The sequence below is a fragment of the Sorex araneus genome, chromosome 4 (assembly GCF_027595985.1).
Source record: "Sorex araneus isolate mSorAra2 chromosome 4, mSorAra2.pri, whole genome shotgun sequence".
In the NCBI taxonomy this organism is placed as follows: Eukaryota; Metazoa; Chordata; class Mammalia; order Eulipotyphla; family Soricidae; genus Sorex; species Sorex araneus.
Window position 1 is genome coordinate 89,644,516 of NC_073305.1, and position 20,798 is coordinate 89,665,313.

Genomic DNA, 20,798 nt, shown 5'->3' on the forward strand with positions numbered 1-20,798 from the left:
TTACTCCTGGCGGTGCTGGGGGACCATATGGGATGCCGGGGATCGAACCCGGGTCGGCCGCGTGCAAGGCAAACGCCCTACCCGCTGTGCTATCGCTCCGGCCCCTTTTTCTTAGATTTTTATCATACAAATTTGCTATCTTCATTTACTTCTACTGATATTGTGAAAGTCAAAGGGGAAAAAGGTTGGGTCACTCTAGTAAAATGGCTTTGCAAGTTATGGTTTATTTTGTCTTTCAGATAACAGGGGAATTGCACATCCAATATCATTTCCATCTTTTGCTAAAAAACTTTTGATCTCTCTGTGCAAAGATGTCTCATTCCAAGTTAAGTGTGTTGCCTGCCACCAGACGTTGTGTTCCCACATGGAGCTTACTGCCCATTTCAGGTTTGTATAGGTCTGGCCTTCGCTTGAAGGGAATCTCTCCTGGTAGATTCTGTACCAGTGAGAGGAGAATTTAGTGGCTATTTTGTGCTTTTATGCTTCCTTTAAAAATGATAATGTGCATTTGCCTGGAAACTAACCCAAGTTAGCATAATGAAGTTAGAAGTGAGAAGTTGATATATTGCTCTGATTATGAAAGTAAAATAAGTTTCTAAGTTCTGTGTTTGTTTTCCTGAGTGTCCAAAAAAGAGGAGTTAAAAATCAAACTTTGATTTTAAGTCATCCAGAATGAAAAGTCTTGTACATACGAAAGATTAAATTTTAATGAGAGTCAAATCTCCAGATTATCAAGATTCCAGTTTAATATGTTAAAATCTTTATAATATTATTAATCTGTATATGAAAGGAAGGCAGTATGATAAATAGTAATGTACCTTTCATCACCTTTGATAGTTAACAGCACAGGGCACTCATTCTAGTTCTAAGATTTCCCTCTAGAAATTCTGATTTGAAGCAAATCCTAGATATGACATCATTTATCCATAAATACTCCTCTGTCCTCAAATAATAAACTCTTTAAAAAACATTTTTGTATATTAAAAAGTAATGCTCTTTAATATACAATAACTGGTTAATTTAGAAATTTGTTTATCTTATGAAATTTTGTTATATTTATTTTTTATAGATGGCTGGAGCAATAGTGCAGCAGGTAGGGTATTTGTCTTGCTCTCGGCTGACCCGGGTTTGATTCATCCGCCCCTCTCGGAGAGCCCAACAGGCTACCCGTGGCATATTTGATATGCCAAAAACAGTAACAAGGGGCTGGAGCGATAGCACAGCGGGTAGGGCGTTTGCCTTGCACGCGGCCGACCCAGGTTCGAATCCCAGCATCCCATATGGTCCCCTGAGCACCGCCAGGGGTGATTCCTGAGTGCATGAGCCAGGAGTGGTGACCCCTGTGCATCGCCGGGTGTGACCCAAAAAAAGCAAAAAAAAAAAAAACAAAAAAAAAAAACAGTAACAAGTCTCACAATGGAGGCGTTACTGGTACCCGCTCAAGCAAATTGATGAACAACGGGATGACAGTGATAAGATGATTTTTTATAAATCTTGATTTGCAGAAAGCCTGTACTTTACACTTAGAGGATACACTTAGGTGATATCTCTTAGTTCTCTTTTTACCTGTTATTTCTTAAGAATGCATTCAGGGGATAGTACAGCAGGTAGGACATTTGCCTTGCATGTACCTACTAAATGGAACAACTGCGTTTTTTTCAAATCGAACACTTGTTTTCTCCAACTTTCAAATAAAATATATTCTCCAATCTGGTAAAAACAGAACCATTACCCTCAGTGTGTCTGCTTACCCTCACTGACTGCTCATCATGAAAATCTCTATTTCCTTCCATGTGGCAGTGAATTGTGGGATTTTGTTTTATTTTTATAAGCGATTAGTATCCCATTCTGTATATACACCAGTTTCTTTGTCCACTCGGCTGCTCAGCACTGGTGTTGTTTCCAGATCATGACTATTGCGACTAGGGTAGCAGTGAACATAGGAATGCAAACATTGGTTTTGGGCTCTTGGGGTAGATTATTTTAGCTTTGAGTGTCTGCTGGTGTATTTCATCTGTAGCATCTGTGAAACATTTGTTCAATTTGACTTTTAAAAATTGGATTTGTGGGGGTCTGTACAGCAGGTAGGGTATTTGCCTTGCACGCTGCCAATCCGGGTTCAATCCCTGGCATCCCACATATAGTCTTTGTACCAGGGGTAATTACTGAGTGCAGAGCCTAAGCATTCCTGGGTGACCCAAAAATCTAAAAAAACAAAAAATAAAAATTGGATTTGTTTGCCTTTTTATTTTTTTGATTTTTGGAATCGCATCCAGCAGTGTCCCGGGCTTATTTTTCACTCTGCTCAGGAATCACTCTTGGCAGAGGTTGGCAGATCTGCTGCAGAGCCAGGGATTGAACCAGTATCAGCCACATGAAAGGCAGACACTTTCACTCCTGTGCTATCTCTCTGGCCCTGTTTTCCATTTTTAATAGTTGGTTAGAGTTCTTTATGTTTCCTCGGCACAGATCCTTTGTCAGATGCCTGTATTCTAGTTATATTTTCTCCCTGTTTAGACTATGTATATTCATATTCTTATGTATTTTGATGAACAGAAACTTTTTTGTTTGGTGGGGGTAGCTTACTGGGCAGTGCTCTCGGATTACTCTTGACTCTGTGCTCAGGAGTTAACTCCTGGTGGTGCTGGGCGAATCCTCTGTGGTGCTGCAGATGGCACTGGGCTTGCCGTTTGCAAGGCAGGTGCCTTCACCTCTTCATGGCTCGGCAGAAGCATTAAGTCTTATTTCTCATGAAGCATACTTTTTCTTTTTGGGGGGGTCACACTCGGCAATGCACAGGGGTTACTGCTGGCTCTGCACTCAGGAATTACCCCTGGTGATGCTCAGGGGACCATATGGGATGCTGGGAATCGAACCCAGGTCGGCTGTTTGCAAGGCAAACGCCCTACCCGCTGTGCTATCACTCCAGCCCCCGAAGCATACTTTTTTTTTCTCCTTTCACGCTAATATTTTCTGTCCTATTTGAGAAATTATTATTTATTCTTGCTTCAGGGATATATTTTCATTTCATTCATTTTCTTAAAATTTGCTTTCAAAAAAATGTTCATGGGGCCAGAGCAAATTACAGCTGGTAGGTAGGGTGTGGCACCTGGGAATGAGACAGTGGTGCACCAAAGGTCACAGTTGGCATTGTGGGACTATGCCAGGGAACAATCCGTTAGCCTTAGGTCTGCATAGCTGGCACTCTGCCACTGACCCTCATCTCTGGGGCTCCTGCTTTTCTTCTCTCTGTCTCTGTCTCTGTCTCTCTCTGTCCCTGTCTCTCTCTCTCTCTCTCTCTCTCTCTCTCTCTCTCTCTCTCTCTCTCTTCGTGTGTGTGCATTAAATGAAATCTTGTGGTTTTCAGAACTGTTAATAATGGTTTCTCATGCACTTAATCCCAACACCACACTAATCCTCAGTGTACCCCCATCAAGGATTCCAATGCCCTTCTCCCTTTTTTAGCTATTCAAGGAAGAAACTTAGATTAACTGTGAACCTCTTCTGTGTAAACATTTAAAGCTATAATGCTTGATTTAAACCTCTAATACTTGATTTTCCTGCATCACATTTTGCTAGGTTTTTCAACTTCCATTCAGTTAAAAATATTTTTTCTTTTGGACTGCAGAGATAGCTCATTGGCATGCTTCACACGCAGGAGGCCCAGGTTCAACCCCCTATGCCACATGGTCCCCAAGCGTAGAGCTGGGTAGATTTAAATATCATAACCCACACCAAAAAAATAAGTATTGTTTTTACCTTTTTCCTCTTGATTTCTTATTTGAACCATATATTAATTAGAAATATATCAACTTATAAAGACTAAAGGCTCTAGGCCAGAGTGATAGTACAGTGGGCAGGTAGGGCACTTGCCTGGCACGCAGGTGACCATGGTTCAGTCCCTGGCACCCTGATGGTTCTGCAAGCCCACCAGGAATGATCCCGGAGCACAGAACCAGGAGTAAACCCAGCATACTGCTGGGTGTGGCTCCAAACAAACAAAAATTTAAGATTTAATTTGTAAAATTTTTGGAGTTTTTATAATTATTTGTATCCAATTTAATTCCACTAGAATTACGATCATACTTTTCTGCTTTTAAAATATCATCAGGTTTATTCTCTTTGAACTTTATAATAGTAAAGGAAAGACAGTTTGAAGCAATTTTTTGGTGGGGTGGGGGCACACCCAGCAGTGCTCAGGACTTCTGGCTCTGCACTCAGGGATCACTCGTGACTTGGCTTGGGGACCATGTGGGGTGCCAGATATCAAACCTGGGGCTGCCACAGGAAAGACAACACCTTACCTGCTGTACTGTCACTCCAACACCAGAGCGTAGGTATTTCTGGAATAGTGTGTCATTTTAATTGAACTTGGTTCTTTAGAATAAAGGCAGTTATGTCAAGGGCATATCCTGACATGAAGTGAATCAGTTCTTAAAGGATTGAACTAGGTTTTCGAGACGCTTCTCATAGTGTTCTTAATTGCTGAAATTTCTTCTGTCCTTTCATTTGATACTGTTTTCAGTTTTCTTATTTTTCTTAAATCTTTTGATTCTAGTTTTATCCTCTGTATGTGGTGGACTCAGACAAAATGTAGGTAGTAGTATTTTGAGATACTTGAATATTATAACACCTGTATCTTTAAAAAATATCCTAAGTACTTCTGTGTGCATTGTTCATTTTATGCTTCTTACACATGAGACCCCATATTTGGAAAATTCTTATGGAACTTTATTTTTCCCTTCCTCCCTAATTTAGAGTTCGTTGTCGAAATGCTGGTCCTGTAGCTATAGCTGAGAAGAGCATTGTCCAGGTAGTGGAGCAATTTATATTTAGAGGTTATTGTCCAGATTGCAACCAAGTCTTTGTGGATGAAATCAGTACCCAAAATCACAAGCAGAATTCAGGACACAATATCCGAGTAATTAACTCAGTGGAAGAATCAATCTTACTTTACTGCCACAGCCATGAAGGGAATAAGTCTCCTTCAGACTTGCACCTGTCACTTGAACGATCAAAATTTTCATCACTTAAAAGAGCAATGCCTATTCAAGATTTTAATGCACAAGATTGTAACATCATTCCGAGAAAGAAGATGAATTTAGATGATAAGAGCCATATAGGTATGATTTGTGCCCAAAAAGAAAAATCAGTTAAAACTTGGTTTTGTGAATGTCATCAACAATTCCCCAGTGAAGAGGCAGTAGAAAAACATGTTTTCTCAGCAAACACGATGTGTTATAAGTGTGTGGTCTGTGGAAAGGTGTGTGAAGATTCAGGGGTCATCCGTTTGCATATGAGCAGGTTTCACGGAGGGGCACATTTAAATAACTTTCTTTTTTGGTGTCGGACATGCAAAAAGGAGTTAATGAGAAAGGAAACAATCATGGCTCATGTGACAGAATTTCATAGTGGACACAGATATTTTTATGAGACAGATGAGGTAGAGAGTGAAACTGTGCCGTCATCCTCTACACCATGGGTGAGTAACTTGACTGATAACAATCCCATCTCAGTTATTACCATTGCTGATCATTCCCCAGGGAACAGCCCTCCAAGGGGTAAATGGCAGTGCCGAATTTGTGAAGACATGTTTGATTCCCAAGAATGTGTGAGACAGCACTGCATGTCCTTAACAAGTCACCAGTTCCACAGATACAGCTGTGCCCATTGCAAGAAGACTTTCCACAAGATAGAAACCCTGAATCGACATTGCCAAGACGAGCACGATAATGATATAAAGATTAAGTATTTTTGTGGCCTTTGTGATCTCATCTTTAATGTGGAAGAAGCCTTTCTGAATCACTATAAGGAGTGCCACAGCATAGATTATGTCTTTGTGTCAGAAAAAATGGAAACTTCCATTAAAACGGAGGATGATTTTTCAGTAATAGAGACCAGCAACCTGCTGTCCTGTGGGTGCCACGAGAGTTACATCTGTAAAGTTAACCGGAGGGAGGATTACAGCAGGTGTCTCCAAACCATGCTGGAAAAGGGTAAGCTGTGGTTCCGCTGCAGTTTGTGCTCGGCCACAGCACAGAGTGTCACCGACATGAACGTGCATACCCATCAGGCACACGCAGAAGGGAAAAGTGGGAAAGAAGAACAGAAGTATGTCATCAAGTGTGGCACCTGCACGAAATCGTTTCACGATCCCGAAAGCGCCCAGCAGCACTTCCATAAAAAGCACTGCTTTTTACAGAAACCCAGCGTGGCTCATTTTGGATCTGAGAAAACAAGCCCATACAAGTTTGCCGCCGGTGGCTCACGTACAGAGAGAAAACTGAAACAGACAGCGAATCACCCAAAACACCCAGACACAGAGAAAGCAACCGAGAATGACGTAAGCGCTCAGAATATAGGTATGCAACTACAACTCTAATGTCTTTGCAAGTGTCTTACACTGACTTAGAAATTTTGTGTACTGTAGCCATTGAAACCCTCATTTTTGTGAAAGCTAACGGTTCCGTTTTCAAGCACAAAATGTAACAGTATGGTACCATATTTATTATAGTAATGTATATGTCTAGTGATTTCTGTTTTTATTTTTTTATCCAGCCATTCTTTAAATTTTAGGGCCGTAGTATATATTAGCATAAATAATCCTTCTTATTTTAGTGAAATTTTCTTTTTTTTTTTTACAGAAAACAGATTTTGAGAGATAAGGAACTAGATAGCTTTTCTAAAAGTTAGATTCAAAAATTATCCTGGACATTCTGAGTTTTAAAAATTTAAAAAGAGGTTCCCTCTCCTCCTCCCTTTGTCACTGAGGTTGTGATCAGTGATGTTGTTGAATGGGTGGGGATCACACAGACACCAGGCTCTGGGGCCCATAGTTTTCTCTGTGATGCTCACCCAGTGTCACCCATCTAATTGTGGCATTCAGTGAAGTTTGTGGTGCTCTTAGTTTTGGCGCTTGCGCAGTGCTCACCAGGACTTGCACTCAGAGTTGAGGTACGCAAGTCACAGTGGAGCCCACTTGGGGCCATCTTGATCCTTCAACAAGTAAGTGCTTGCCTGTGGTTGTGCTTCGTTTTAAGTTGTGGTGCTCACCAGGGCTCACACTCTCTGTTGTGTTGCTTCACATGGGGGCTCAGATCCATTCCTATGGATATTTTACCAACTGAATATCTGTGGATCGTATAGCTTAGTGCAAAGGTCCCAGGATGTGCCCAGGAATCACCGGGAATTTTTGTGCCAGGATTGAACTCAAAGTCTTATACTTGCAGGCCACTCTGTCCTGACCTCCTACTCTCACTGGCCCCAGAGTTTGTTTATTTTTGTTTGGAGTTTCTTGGAGTCAAGATTTTTATCTAAAGTAACAATTAGAAGTAGCTACAAGTGGTAATAAGGAAACATGGGAGTTGGGAATGAGATATGGGTCACCTTTTCCTTCTGTAGAGAAGGTTGAGTTTAGGGAGTGTATTTTTATTTTATTTAAAAGAATAATTTGTTTTGGGGCTGGAGTGATAGGACAGTGAATAGGATGTTTGCCTTGCATGAAGCTGACCCAGGTTCGATTCCCAGTTCGATTCCCTGAGCACCGCCAAGAGTAATTCCTGAGTGCAAAGCTGCCAGGAGTAATTACCCCTGTGCATCACCAGGTGTGACCCAAAAAGCAAAAAAAGAATAATTTGTTTTATTAAGAGTACTTTTTAAGGCTATCCTTTTAAATGAATCTTAACTTGGTAATATGTGATGTAGAATGGAAACAATTAATGGGCTGGAGCGATAGCACAGCAGGTAGGGCGTTTGCCTTGCACGAGGCTTACCCGGGTTCGATTCCTCCATCCCTCTCGGAGAGCCCAGCAAGCTACCGAGAGTATCCCATCCACACGGCAGAGCCTGGCAAACTACCCATGGAGTGTTTGATATGCCAAAAACAGTAACAATAAGTCTCACAATGGAGACGTTACTGGTACCCGCTCGAGCAAATTGATGAACAAGGGGAAGACAGTGCTACAGTATTTTAATGAACCACTGAAATTTTATGTGCTTGCTCTGTAGCAGGGTTTCTTAACCTTTATCCCATATGAGACCCTTTTTTATGAAAAATGTAGCACTGCTGTGAATTGCCAGAAAAACCTTGAATTCATTACATGTTTGATTTTTTTTTTTTTTTTTTTTTTGCCACAACCTAGCAGTGCTCAGGAGATGAACTGGGGTTCTGGGATTGAACTTAGGTCTGCCATGTGGAAGGCAAGTACCCTACCCACTGTTCTTTTTCTCTGGTTCCTAATTTTTGGACCTTGAACACTCAGAAACCTTTTACCATTGCTATGTTTTTGCTATTCCCTCTATTCAGTTATAGGTACCTACAGTTCAAGGAAGTTTGATGACATATAGCCTGTAGAGCATATGTAGATCTCATCATCAAACGTTTAGTGGCACCACGTTTTGTATGAGTGCCATGATGAAGTGACATATTGCAGACTTACTTGACTCTGCTCCAAGCAGTGAGACAGTGGCCACTTCGTTTTATGTTCCTCACTTACTTTTGTTCTTTAGTGTTCTTATGTTTTATGTTCCTTGTTCTTTGTTCTTCTGTGTTCTTGTTTCTAAATATATAATTTATTATATTTTAGGAAAAGATATAGGAAAGTGGGTGCTTGAAGATGGGAGTGGATAGCAGTAATATTAAAGTACTCTTAGGTGGACTGAAAGTTATTTAAGAATATATGCACCACTTTATAGAAAGGTTGCGCTGAGTTTCATTTATATTCTAAGGTGTTACCCATCATAGAGCTAGAGTGCTACTAATGAATCAGTCTTTTTTTTTTTTTTTGGCTCTTTGGGTCACACTCGGCAATGCACAGGGGTTAAGACACTTGCCTTGCAGGCATCCAAGTTGGGTTTGAACTTTGGGACCCTATATAGGAATCCCTGAGCACAGAGCTTGGAAGTTTGGAGTAAGCTCTGAGCTTGGAATAAGCTCTGAATATCACTGGGTGTATGTCCCACCATTCCCCCACTCCCCTCCATGACCTTTTTTTAAAAAACAGGTTACAGGCTGGAAAGAGAGTACAGGTACACTGTTTGTCTTCCATGTGGCCTACCTAGGTTCAATATGGTTCCCTAAGCCCCGTCAGGAGTGATCCCCGAGCTTCAGAGTCAGAAATAAGTCTTGAGTTCTGCAGGGTGTGACCCAAACACCTCTCCACCCCTACCTCCAAAAAGCTTAGATCAAATGGCTTATGTTTAGAACAGGTACATAACCCATGCTTTTAATCTGATTTAAATATTTTGTGTTGTGAACATGTTTGCATTTTATGGAAATGTTTAGATAGGGATGATACATGCAGAAATAATACTTTTGTTTATTCTCTAATACTTTTAGCATAATTTTGAGAAATTAAAATATTTTTAATTATTACTGAATTGATATAAATTTTTTCTGTCTTCTCAGATGAAGAAGTTGAGCTTCCAGACTTGGATTACCTGCGAACCATGACTCATATAGTCTTTGTAGATTTTGATAACTGGTCGAACTTTTTTGGTCATCTACCAGGACATCTTAACCAAGGAACATTTATTTGGGGCTTTCAAGGTAATAAGGGAAGATCAGGATGAGGTTAATAAGGAAAACTTTTGAGATTAACTCTGTTAACTTTTCCCTTAAGAAATGGCTTACTTTAAAAGCACTCTTGAACTTTCCTGAGTAGAACATGTGAGTAGTATTAGATTATAGTTATTTTAATGCACTTTTTCTTATTTTTTTTTCTCTATTTGATTTTTATAAAGTAATTCACAATATCGGATTATATTTAATATTCAAACACCACTCCCACCACTATAACACCTTCCCACCACCGTATTTGGGATGTTTCCATCCCGAACCCCAACCCCTGCCCCAAAGCAGAACTGAAATAATTTATTTTGTATTGTTCATTATGAATAAACCATTGAAAGTGATCCAAAAAAGTTTCCTTAGAGGAAAGTGTGTGAAGATGGTTGTATTTCATCCAGGGGTCATTAAGGCCTTCTATAAAAGATTACTTACTAACATGTTGTTGAAGATTGAACCTTGTGTGCTTATATTTTCCTCTAAGAGTGGTTGCCTTCTACTTGAAACTCCACCGAATATGGTGCGCTACTCTTGGAATATTAGTGGTGTGAGGTATGACATGTTGTGCAGCCGCATTCATGGCCGCAGGGTCTAGGAGAATGTTCCCGCGTGTGTGTGTGTGGGGGGGGGGGGGGGCTGTGAGCATGGTGGCGGTTTGGTTCTGGAGGTTTTCGGCTTCCAGGGGAGGGTCCTCACTTACCCCGAACATTCACACGTGTGTGTGTGTGTGTGTGTGTGTGTGTGTGTGTGTGTGTGTGTGTGTGTGTGTGTGTGTGTGTGTGTGTGTCTCAGCTGTGAGCATGGTGGCGGTTTGGTTCTGGAGGTTTTCGGCTTCCAGGGGAGGGTCCTCACTTACCCCCCCCCAGGGTCCCCTGAATGAAACAACTTGGCACAGGGTCCAGCAACATGGCTGTGGTGTATGTTGTTTTATGCTCTCCTGAGAGAGAAGGACAGTGAGTTTCTGGATCATGGCCGTAGATGTTCTCTTTACATTTCTTTCTGGATATGATAGCTCTTTTTGGTGTCTCCCAAAGTCTTTGTATCTTTAAATGCAGACTGGAATTTTTAATTTATTTTGGGGGGAGAAGGCACACCCAGTGGTGCCAGGACTTCTTGCTCTGCTCACGGATCACTCCTAGCAGATTCAGGGGACCATATGGAGTGCCAGGGATCAAACCTGGGTTGGCCACATGCAAGGCAAGCGCCCTACCCACTGTACTGTTTCTCCACCCCAAGACTGAAAAATTTGTAACAAACTGTGCCACATAATTTGTCACTAGCACGTACTTAACTGATCATTATACTCTCCTTTTCAAAATATAATAGACTGAGAAATTTACATTTTGCAAAGTATACAACTATCTTTCTAGAGGTTGCTTTCAACTTGAGCCTCATAGCAGTCATACTAGTGACCTTGTCAGTTTGCCATCACTGCCCTCTCAGTTTCTCTTTACTATTCACAAATGAGCAGCTCCATGTGAGCCACTGACTGCAGCTGGAGGAGGTGCTTCTGATAGACGTCTTTCACGTTTGATGGGAAGCAGGTGATTGTGATTTAAGATATGCTTTTGTTAGGCAGCTCAGGAAGAGAAGGGACCACCAAGTAAAGGTCGCTTGGAGGGCCCACTCGGGATGGGAGATGCATGCTGAAGGTAGACTACAGACCGAACATGATGGCCACTTAATGCCTGTATTGCAATCCAGAACACCTAAAGGAAGAGAGAGAGAGTAAAAGGCAACGCGCCTGCCACAGAGGTGGTGGTGGGGGGATGATGGGGTAGTGGGAGGGATACTGGGAACATTGGTGCTGGAGAATGGTCACTGGTGGAGGCATGGGGACTTGATCATTGTATGACTGAAACATAAGCACGGAAGTTTGTAAGTCTGTAACTATACCTCATGGTGATTCATTAAAAAAATTTAAAAAATTTTTTAAAAAAGAAGATACTTTTGTTTGGCAGGAGAAGTAATACAGAGTACATTTGCCTTGAGTGCAGCTGTCCTGAGTTTGATCCCCTGCACAGCATATGGTCCCCTGAGCACGACCAGGAGTGATCTCTGAGCACAGCGGAATATGGCCCCAGAACAAAAAACAGATCTGTGTGTGTGCGTGTGTGCGTGTGCATGAATGCGTGTGCGTGTATGTATATAAATATACATGGGTCTTGTTAAGTTTGCCAATATCATCTTTTAGTAGGTCTAGCTTTGTTGATTTCCCATCATTTTAATAGACTAAACAGCCATGGCGTTTGTAAAGACAGAAACCTTCTAATGCCTATAGAATGAGAGTCCTTAGAAATTTTTCATCTGTATTACTTTTGGTTCGGAATCTTTTCCAAGATGGTAAAGAAATAAGATGGTGGCATGTGCGTAAGAGCTGAGGTCTTAATGCATTCTAATTTAATTCTTTTCCTCTAGAAAATTTTTTTCTAATATGTGTTTTTTTTTTTAATTTTTAAAATTTTTTATTGAATCACCATGTGGAAAGTTACAAAGCTTTCAGGCTTTAGTCTCAGTTATACAATGGTCAAACACCCATCCCTTCACCAGTGCACATATTCCACCACCAAGAACCCCAGTATACCTCCCCTTCCACACCCCCGCCTGTGTAGCTGATAATTTTCACTTTACTTTTTCTTTACTTTGATTACATTCAATATTTCCACATAAAATTCACTATTATTGTTTGGAGTTTCCCCCCAAAATCAGATCTGCTGAAAAGGAAGCATTTGATAATTTGTTTTCCATTGCTGAGAATGAAGGGATATGAGGTCGCATGGCTGCAACAGCAGCTGCGCTCTTTTGGATTTCTGCCGTAAATTTCATCATTGCAAGCTCGTACCCCTCTTTAGTGGTCCTTATAAGATGGCGCTCGCTACGCCTTTCCCCCCGGAAAGGAAAAGAGGAGAGAGAAAAACCTTTCCCCTCCTGGGGCTGCATGGGGCCGTGGCTTAGTTCACAGTCTAGAGACATTTCTGCAAGAAGCTGCTGGTACCAAAAGTAGTTTAGCTGGCCTCTGGGATCATGGTCATCCAGCAACGGAGAGGCCACACACGTGTTGCCACTCGGGTCACATCTCGGTGGAGAGTGGCGCCGTCTAATATGTGTTTTTTACTGATAGGTTTTCACTTGTATCCAGTGAATCCAGTTGTTCTTTTCCATCTTTGTTTGACTTATTTATTTATCTCTTTTCTGAAAATATTAGGAGGAAACACTAATTGGAAGCCTCCACTAAACTGTAAGATCTATAATTACCTGAACAGGATTGGCTGCTTCTTCCTTCATCCTCGCTGTAGTAAAAGAAAAGATGCTGCTGATTTTGCTATATGCATGCATGTAAGTCATTGTTTTCTTTAAAAATCTGGGATTAGAGCAACAGCCCATATGTGGGTATTTGTCTAGGTAGGGCACTTGCCTTGTATGTGGCAGACTCGGGTTTGATCCCTGCCACCACACATGGTCCCCTGAGCCTGTCTGGAGTGATTTCAGGGCAGAGTGTCAGGACTAAGCCCTGAGCGTGAGTTTACAAAGTGTGGGTGCTGTGAAGCGTGCATCCAGTGGCTGAAAGCCGCCTGCCCAGGCTTCTCTAGCAGAGGAACAAAGAGGTGAGGGACTCGAATAGGTAGTCAAATGGCCCATTTAATGCAGAGCTGCTAGCATACTTAAAGAACATGTGAAGGGGTTTGAGGTGTTGGACTGCATTTAGGTGTGATTGATCATTTACAGAGGTTAAGCATTTTTTTTTTTTTTTGGTTTTTGGGTCACACCCGGCGATGCACAGGGGTTACTCCTGGCTCTTCACTCAGGAATTACCCCTGGCGGTGCTCAGGGGACCATATGGGATGCTGGGATTAGAACCCGGGTCAGCCGTGTGCAAGGCAAACACCCTACCCGCTGTGCTATTGCTCCAGCCCCGAGGTCAAGCATTTTAATGGAGGCAATTCTCTTAGTGACACTGTCTCCCAGGGACATCTATATTGCTTTTCTCTTTCCCTCTGGTTGTACATATTAAGCATTTAAGTTTACTTCTTATCAATACTTGCAGTTGTTTGGATAAACACAATATTAGATAAAGATTCCAAAATTTAGTTCTCTGGGCTCCGAGGGCAAGCAAGACTTTTACCCTAAATTGCAGACTAAGTCCTCAGGACGGTTCAGCTTGTCCTTCACATGGGGGTTCTGTCTCTTAAGGCAAAATAGCAAGTATCAAGATCATGCATTTATGCTTTCTAGACTGTTAAATTTTGGTGCTGGAGTAGCTTTGCCACTCGCCCCGGATCCATCCCAGTCCTCAGGACCTCCCTTTTTGGGTGTTAGGAACTACGACAACCAAAGCCTGAGTCAAGTAATTATGATGGATGCTCAGGATATATTTCAGAGTCCGTCAACTCCCAAATATTAGGAGTATACCATTAAGGTCTTTCTGTGTTTAAGCAAAGAACTGCTTTATAGTAAAATATGAAAAGGATATAGGGGAAATTGAAAAGCAGGTAACTGACTACAAATACTAGAGTCCAGAACTACCAGAAAGTTTTGGCTTATAAGTAACCAAGTCTGACTTGGGGAACTATGACAGTGAGAGATAAAGCACAAAGGGAAGGAGGTTGGGGTGCTCGTAAGAGTACTGTAAGCTTCTCTGGGAGGAAGAAAAGGGGCAATTCACTGATGAAGCCTAAAACAGGGTTAATATACAACACCTGAGCATAGCCAGGTGTGGCCTCAAAACCAAAGCATAACAGAACAAAAAAATCTAATGTGAGGGGCCGTGGCGGTAGCTCAGGTGATAGAGCACCTGCCTTGGGTTTGCACTCCAGCAGCACATGGCCTCCCCAGGACAGCTGTGAGCCACCGCTACACAGCATCACTGGGTATGGCCTTTAACTTCAAAACAGGAGACAACGGAATGGGAATCTGAGACCGTTTTGGGTTTTTTCCCCCCACTTATAATGACACTGTAGGCCATTCTCCAGTACTGTATTTATACCTATCAGGTTCTACTATGGGAGCAGAATTACATAGCATACTTATTTTCTACTTTCTTCCCAGTTCCTAACAGAGTCTTCAGCTACACATAGTGTACCCTCAGCTACTTAAGATTAGATTGAGGGAAAACACTGTACTTGATACATGCTAAAATATTTTTACATCTTGACTGGCTTGAAATTAGGCACTTTGACAATCATTTTGATTTTGTTTTTTGGGTCACACCCAGCGATACACAGGGGTTACTCCTGGCTCTGCACTCAAGGATTACCCCTGGCGGTGCTCAGGGGACCATATGGGATGATGGGAATCGAACCCAGGTTGGCCGCGTGCAAGGCAAATGCCCTACCCACTGTGCTATTGCTCCAGCCCCGACAATCACTTTTGACCTAGATAGGATTTGCATTTACTGCTAGTCACCTAGAAAACCTGCCAACCCAAGACCCAGTTAATTTTTAACAAATTCCTTTATAATTTTTATTAGCATATTTTATATTAATATTGAAACAGTGTGGGTGATCTATGTTTTTTTGGTTGAAATATAAGTAATAATAGCCCATGAATTTCTCTTTACACATTTGATCACTGATGACATCCAATTTGAATTCTCTGTTTAAAGATACATGTCAGACCAATGCCCAAAATTTACCCTGTAAACTTGACTGCTGCTTAAATTTTTTTAAATTTCATTTTCATAAAATTGTTCACAGTAAATTACATTCAATATTTCAACACCAATCCCACCATCATTAGACCTTCCCACCATCATTATTTTGGATTTAACCAACCACCACCCAAGCCTGCCCCAAAGGCAGATGCTAAATAATTTATTTTGTATTGCTTGTTATGATGTTACAGGTTGAGGCTTGTGTGTGTGTGTGTGTGTGTATACTCATATATCTACGTATATATGTATATATGTGCAAATTTTTTTTAAAAAATCAAGATTGTTTGCCTTCTCCCTTATACCTGGTACATCATTGGTATAGAGTAGGTATATCAGTGGTGTAGAGTATGAGATATCGTGCAGAAATTCTAAAATTTTAACTATGATGCTAGAGCTGGAGTTAAATTTTTACCTGAATGGTGATTTGGGGTCTGGAGGCATCTCTGCAGTGTGTTGCTCTCTTCCAAGATTTATTTTTGAGTCTCTGGATCATGACTGTTAATGTGCTTAAATGACGCCCAGTGGCAGTTAGTGGGTGTGACAACCAGGAACCCAGAAGCACAGGGACATGGGAGGAGGGACCCATTCTCAACTCCAGGTGAGCCTGTAGATTTCAGTCACAATGCCCTCATACCTAGGTTTTTCATCGAATTCATTCTCATGCATGGTGGGCACTGGACAAGGTCAGCCATGTACATGATGGCAATTGGGTTCTGGAAGTTTGCATCTGCTAGGGTTCATTTGGGACAGGCAGAGGGACACACCTGTCCCTCTTCAAGGCTCCCAGATAAAGTCATCCTGGCACTGGGTGAGGAGACATCTTTATCATGTTGCTCTCTTCCAGATTTGTGAGTCTCAGCTTAAAGTTAAAACTACATTTACTACATTTCTTTTTTCATTTATCTGATGCCAATATTAAGTCATGCACATGGCCTTTCTTACCTCTTCTCTAGAATTTTTTTTTTTTTTTTTTGCATTTTGGATCACACCCATCGATGCTCAGAGGTTATTTCTGTCTGTGCACTCAGGAATTACTCTTGGCAGTGCTTGGGAGACCATGTGAAATGCCAGGAAATTGAACCCAGATTTGCCACATGCAAGGCAAACGTCCTACTTGCTGTACTATTGTTCTGGTCCCTGATTTCTAATTTTTGGATGAAAAAAAGTATCTCTTCTCCTAGCTTCATGTAAGGGATTCCTTTTGGTGTGACATCAAATTGTTCATCTTATAATTAATAATATTTTATAGTTGATAAAATTTTTGTAATGTTTCATTTCTGAAGGGCTTATAGGGAACACACTAAGTATACTTTGTAGATATGTGTTCACTGAGTTATAAACTGAATTAAATGCAAAAATTAGAAAAACTAAAATGCTAACACTTAATGTTTTTTTATGAACTTAAGGTCATATGTTTCCTTTTAGGCTGGCCGTTTAGATGAACAGCTGCCAAAGCAAATTCCCTTCACCATCCTCTCAGGAGATCAAGGTTTTCTGGAGCTGGAGAATCAGTTTAAGAAAACTCAGCGGCCAGCACATATACTAAACCCTCACCACTTAGAGGGAGATATGATGTGTGCCTTGTTGAATAGCATATCTGATACCACCAAAGGTATGCAGCTGCAGTCACAGTGCAAACCGCCAAAAAGGAGAAGATTTCACTGCTGAGAAACACCAATAAACTGCTGCCCACTAGTGAATTGTCGCCTGCTCACTGAACCTTCCTGCTCTGTGCATTTATCTGTCTGCTTACTTATCTTTCTCTTCCTGTCATACAAGTGGGAGTAACTTCTTTCTTTATTTTCTTGACTCTTCCTGTGGGGACCCCGCAGGCAGTGTTCAGCCCAGTGGTGCTGGGCTGCACCCTGTGAAGTCTGTGAACCACAAAGTGCTTGCACATGCAGGCAGGTGCTTGACTGCTTCAGCCACATCCTGGCCTCAGGAATCTTTTTTTTTTTCCTAACTGATAGATAAAATGCATATTTGTGCTGCAAAAAGATATCTGCCGTTTCAAATACATGAGTACCGTTTTGCAGAATTTAGAATCCAGACCTTCACTTCTGGAATTTCAAATTTATCCTCAGTTTTTCAGAAAAGCATTACATAATGATATGACAGTACCAAACCAAAATATTAGACCATTTGACATGCAGACTGGGGCAAACTAAAAGCCAGAAGGACTCTAGTTCCTTGTAAGGAGTAGTAACTTTCTCCCTGATTACTGGGAGCAGTTTTATGTTTGTTGTTTTTTTTTTTCCTCCTTCCTATTTTGTGGTCACATCCAGTGGTGCGCAGTGCTTGAGGGTCTGTCCCAGCAGTGCTGATGGGACCATGAGGTGGTAGGGATCCAACCGGGCCTCCAGCATGTAAAATATGCACACTAGATCTTTGAGCTATCTCCTCAGTCTTTGGCACTTCTTTGATTGGGTGTTTTTCATTTTGGGTTTTTTTAGGGTGTGTAGGGGGAGTTGGGTTTGGTTATTCCTGGCTCTGCATTCAGAAATTACCCTTGGCAAGATTTGGGGGACCACGTGGGCATCGAACCCAGGTTAGCTATGTGTAAGGCAAGTGCCCTACCTGCTTCACTCTCTCTCTGGCCCTTTCTCTTTGATTGTTAATTGAAAGGGCGTGCTGATGTACAGTTTCACTTATCACCCATATTTAAGAAGTACAGAATTCTGATTCTGGGGATTCACCTCCTCTATAGTTTCTGAACTAAGTCTGGGTAGAAGAGATAACAATAATTTTAAGTATCCTAACCACACCCATAAATAAAATGATAAAATGTGATGGTATTGATGGATGGCCTTCATGAAAAACTGCATGTGCATTACTATTAACCTTTATATTTTCCAGGTGTGCTTGCCCCTAGCAAGTTTTCACTTTCAACATATTTAAAGCCAATTTTATTTTAAATTTTAAAAATTGAAAAATTCTGAAGATTTTTTTCTAGTCACTTGCAGGGATCAGTTTTATTTTAAATTTTAAAAATTGAAAAATTCTGAAGATTTTTTTCTAGTCACTTGCAGGGATCAGTTCACAGCCACAAAGTTAGGAGTCATTAAATAGAAATCAATTCTTGCATATTTACATCATTCCTAAGTATTGAATTTTATCTTCCTTTCTGTTATTTTTATTATCACCCCACTTGATTTTTTAATCTGACTTAAAAAATATTTTTTCTTTTACTTTTTGCTATACTTTCCCCTGATCTTATGAATAGTTAACTTAAAAACCTGTAAAATACTTAAGTTTTATCTTTGCCACCCTACGCAGCCTCCTTCTCTTTTGTTGGTGCCTTTTTGGGAGAATTTCTCTTACCATTTAGAATATAAAATTTGTTCTGGATTTGCTTCATTTAAACTTGTTTTGGAATAAGAATTGCATACAAGTATGTTCGTGTGGGTATATTATAACAGGGTAAAATCTATAGGTTGTTACATGATGCTTGTTCCCTTCTGAAAGCCTCATACTCTAAATAATTTTCTCCATTCATAATCAGTGCTTTTTTGAATTTACATTCTTTGGGTGCACATGTGTACTTTACTCTGAATTTTTATCAACTACAGAAATTGTTTAGTACATAAAGAAGGAAATGGGCTTTGGTTCAAATACTAACATTGCTGCTTCCTAACTATGTAATTTCATTCAAATTACTTGACTTTTTCTGAGCCCCACTTTCCATCTGTATTAGGCTGTCAGAAACACCGTATCTATTTAGTGGCCAGCAGAGTTAGTAAGAAGTAGCTGTTTTTCTTTACTACCATCACTGTCACTGTATCACTGCTCCTGTTGTTCATCAGTTTGCTCGAGTGGGCACCAGTAATGTCTCCATTCGTCTCCATTGTGAGACTTGTTGTTACTGGTTTTGGCATATCGAATATGCCACAGGTAGCTTGCCAGGCTCTGTCGTGCGGGTGGGATACCCGGTAGCTTGCCGGGTTCTCCGAGAGGGGTGGAGGAATCGAATCTGGGTCAGCTGTGTGCAAGGCAAACACCCTACCTGCTGTGCTATCTCTCCAGCCTATGCGACCATAAAAAGAAAAATATGATTCTTAAGTACTACATTCATTTGTTTTTAGTTTTTTACAAAATATTGCATTTTAGGGCAGTAGAGATGTAAGCACTTGGTTAAGGCTTACATCTTGGTTAAGTCTTACAGTCCAATCCCTGGCACTACAGATGTTCCCCCAACACTACCAGCAGTGACCCCTGAGCACTGAACCAGGAGCAGCACCAGAGCATTGCTGGATGTGACACAATTCCCCTGCCTGAAGATAAATTTAAAACTGAAAAAAAAAACTAAATTATTTTCCCTGGCTTTTTTTTTTTAACTTTTTCCATATTTCTAAAAATTGCAATAAGATGTACATAAGATTAATTATCTTGGCCCAGCAAGGTAGTTCAGCTGGTCTCCTGCATGAGGCCTGGGTTCAATCCCGGCACTGCAAGGTTCCCCAAGCACCACCAGTGATACTGAGAATGCTGGATGTGACCCAGAGCAAAATATATTTGTTAACTATTCCGGAGCATTCACTTCCGTGTTCTTGGCTGCATTCACTTTGTTGTATAGCTACCTCCACTACCCATCCTTGCCTTGCAAAACTCAAAACACTGCAAAGACTAGGCCCCGTAAGCAGTAACTCCCCATCTCCTATTTCCATACCATGACTCCATAGTCACTAGTTTACAGTGTGAATTTCACTATTCTGAGCATTCTCTGGAGGTGAAATTAGACAGCCTGACTTTTTTTCTCTTTTTTTACACAATGAATTCTTTATTTTTTAATTAACTAGGCATTACACTAAATATAATATAGACATATATGTATCCATTTATAATATAGACGTTTATATTTATAATGAATATATTAATCATTACATATAATATATGATATAATATTAATCATTATACATAATAGATATATATTCCATTTATAATATAGACATATATTTATAATGAATATATTAATCATTTAATATGAAGTAATTAAAAACCTAAATACTGAATAAACATTCTAATATTTTATCATAATTATATAATTTATGCTTATATTTCAGATTTAAGTTTCTTTATAGTATTTTAAAAAATTTTTTAAATTTAATTTAATTTTATTAGTGAATCACCGTGAGACAAAGTTACAGACTTACAGGTTTTCATGCTTACGTTTCAGTCATACAATGATTGAATACCCATCCCTCCACCAGTGCCCATTTTCCACCACCACTGGTCCCAGCATCCCTCCCACCACCCCCACCCTGTCCCCTTCACCCCACCCTGCCTCTGTGGCAGGGCATTCCCATTTGCCCACTCTCTCTTTTTGGGTGTTGTGGTTTGCTACAGAGGTATTAAGTAGGCATCTTGTTCGGTCTATAGTCTATTTTCAGCCCGTATCTCCCATCCCTAGTGGGCCCACCTAGCACCCTTTGGTGATCCCTCTCTACTAGAGCTGCTTCTTCACCTAGTATGTGAGGTCAGCTTACAAGCTGTGGAGTACTCCTCTTGATACTTATCTCTACTATTCTTGGGTGTTAGTCTCCCATTTTGTTACTTTATATTGCACAAATGAGTGCAGTCTTTCTA

At 40.8% G+C, this 20,798-nt stretch overlaps 1 protein-coding gene across 1 annotated transcript in view; it reads left to right on the top strand.

The window, feature by feature from the left end:
• The window catches only part of ZNF451 (zinc finger protein 451), an 84,472-nt gene that overhangs the window by 48,266 nt on the left and 15,408 nt on the right, over positions 1 to 20,798 (top strand). The window contains exons 9-13 of the mRNA XM_004605873.2: positions 240 to 387; positions 4,759 to 6,362; positions 9,407 to 9,547; positions 12,771 to 12,901; positions 16,641 to 16,827. Of these exons, the coding sequence (XP_004605930.1) occupies positions 240 to 387; positions 4,759 to 6,362; positions 9,407 to 9,547; positions 12,771 to 12,901; positions 16,641 to 16,827 (2,211 nt within the window). The remainder of the gene's footprint in view (positions 1 to 239; positions 388 to 4,758; positions 6,363 to 9,406; positions 9,548 to 12,770; positions 12,902 to 16,640; positions 16,828 to 20,798) is intronic.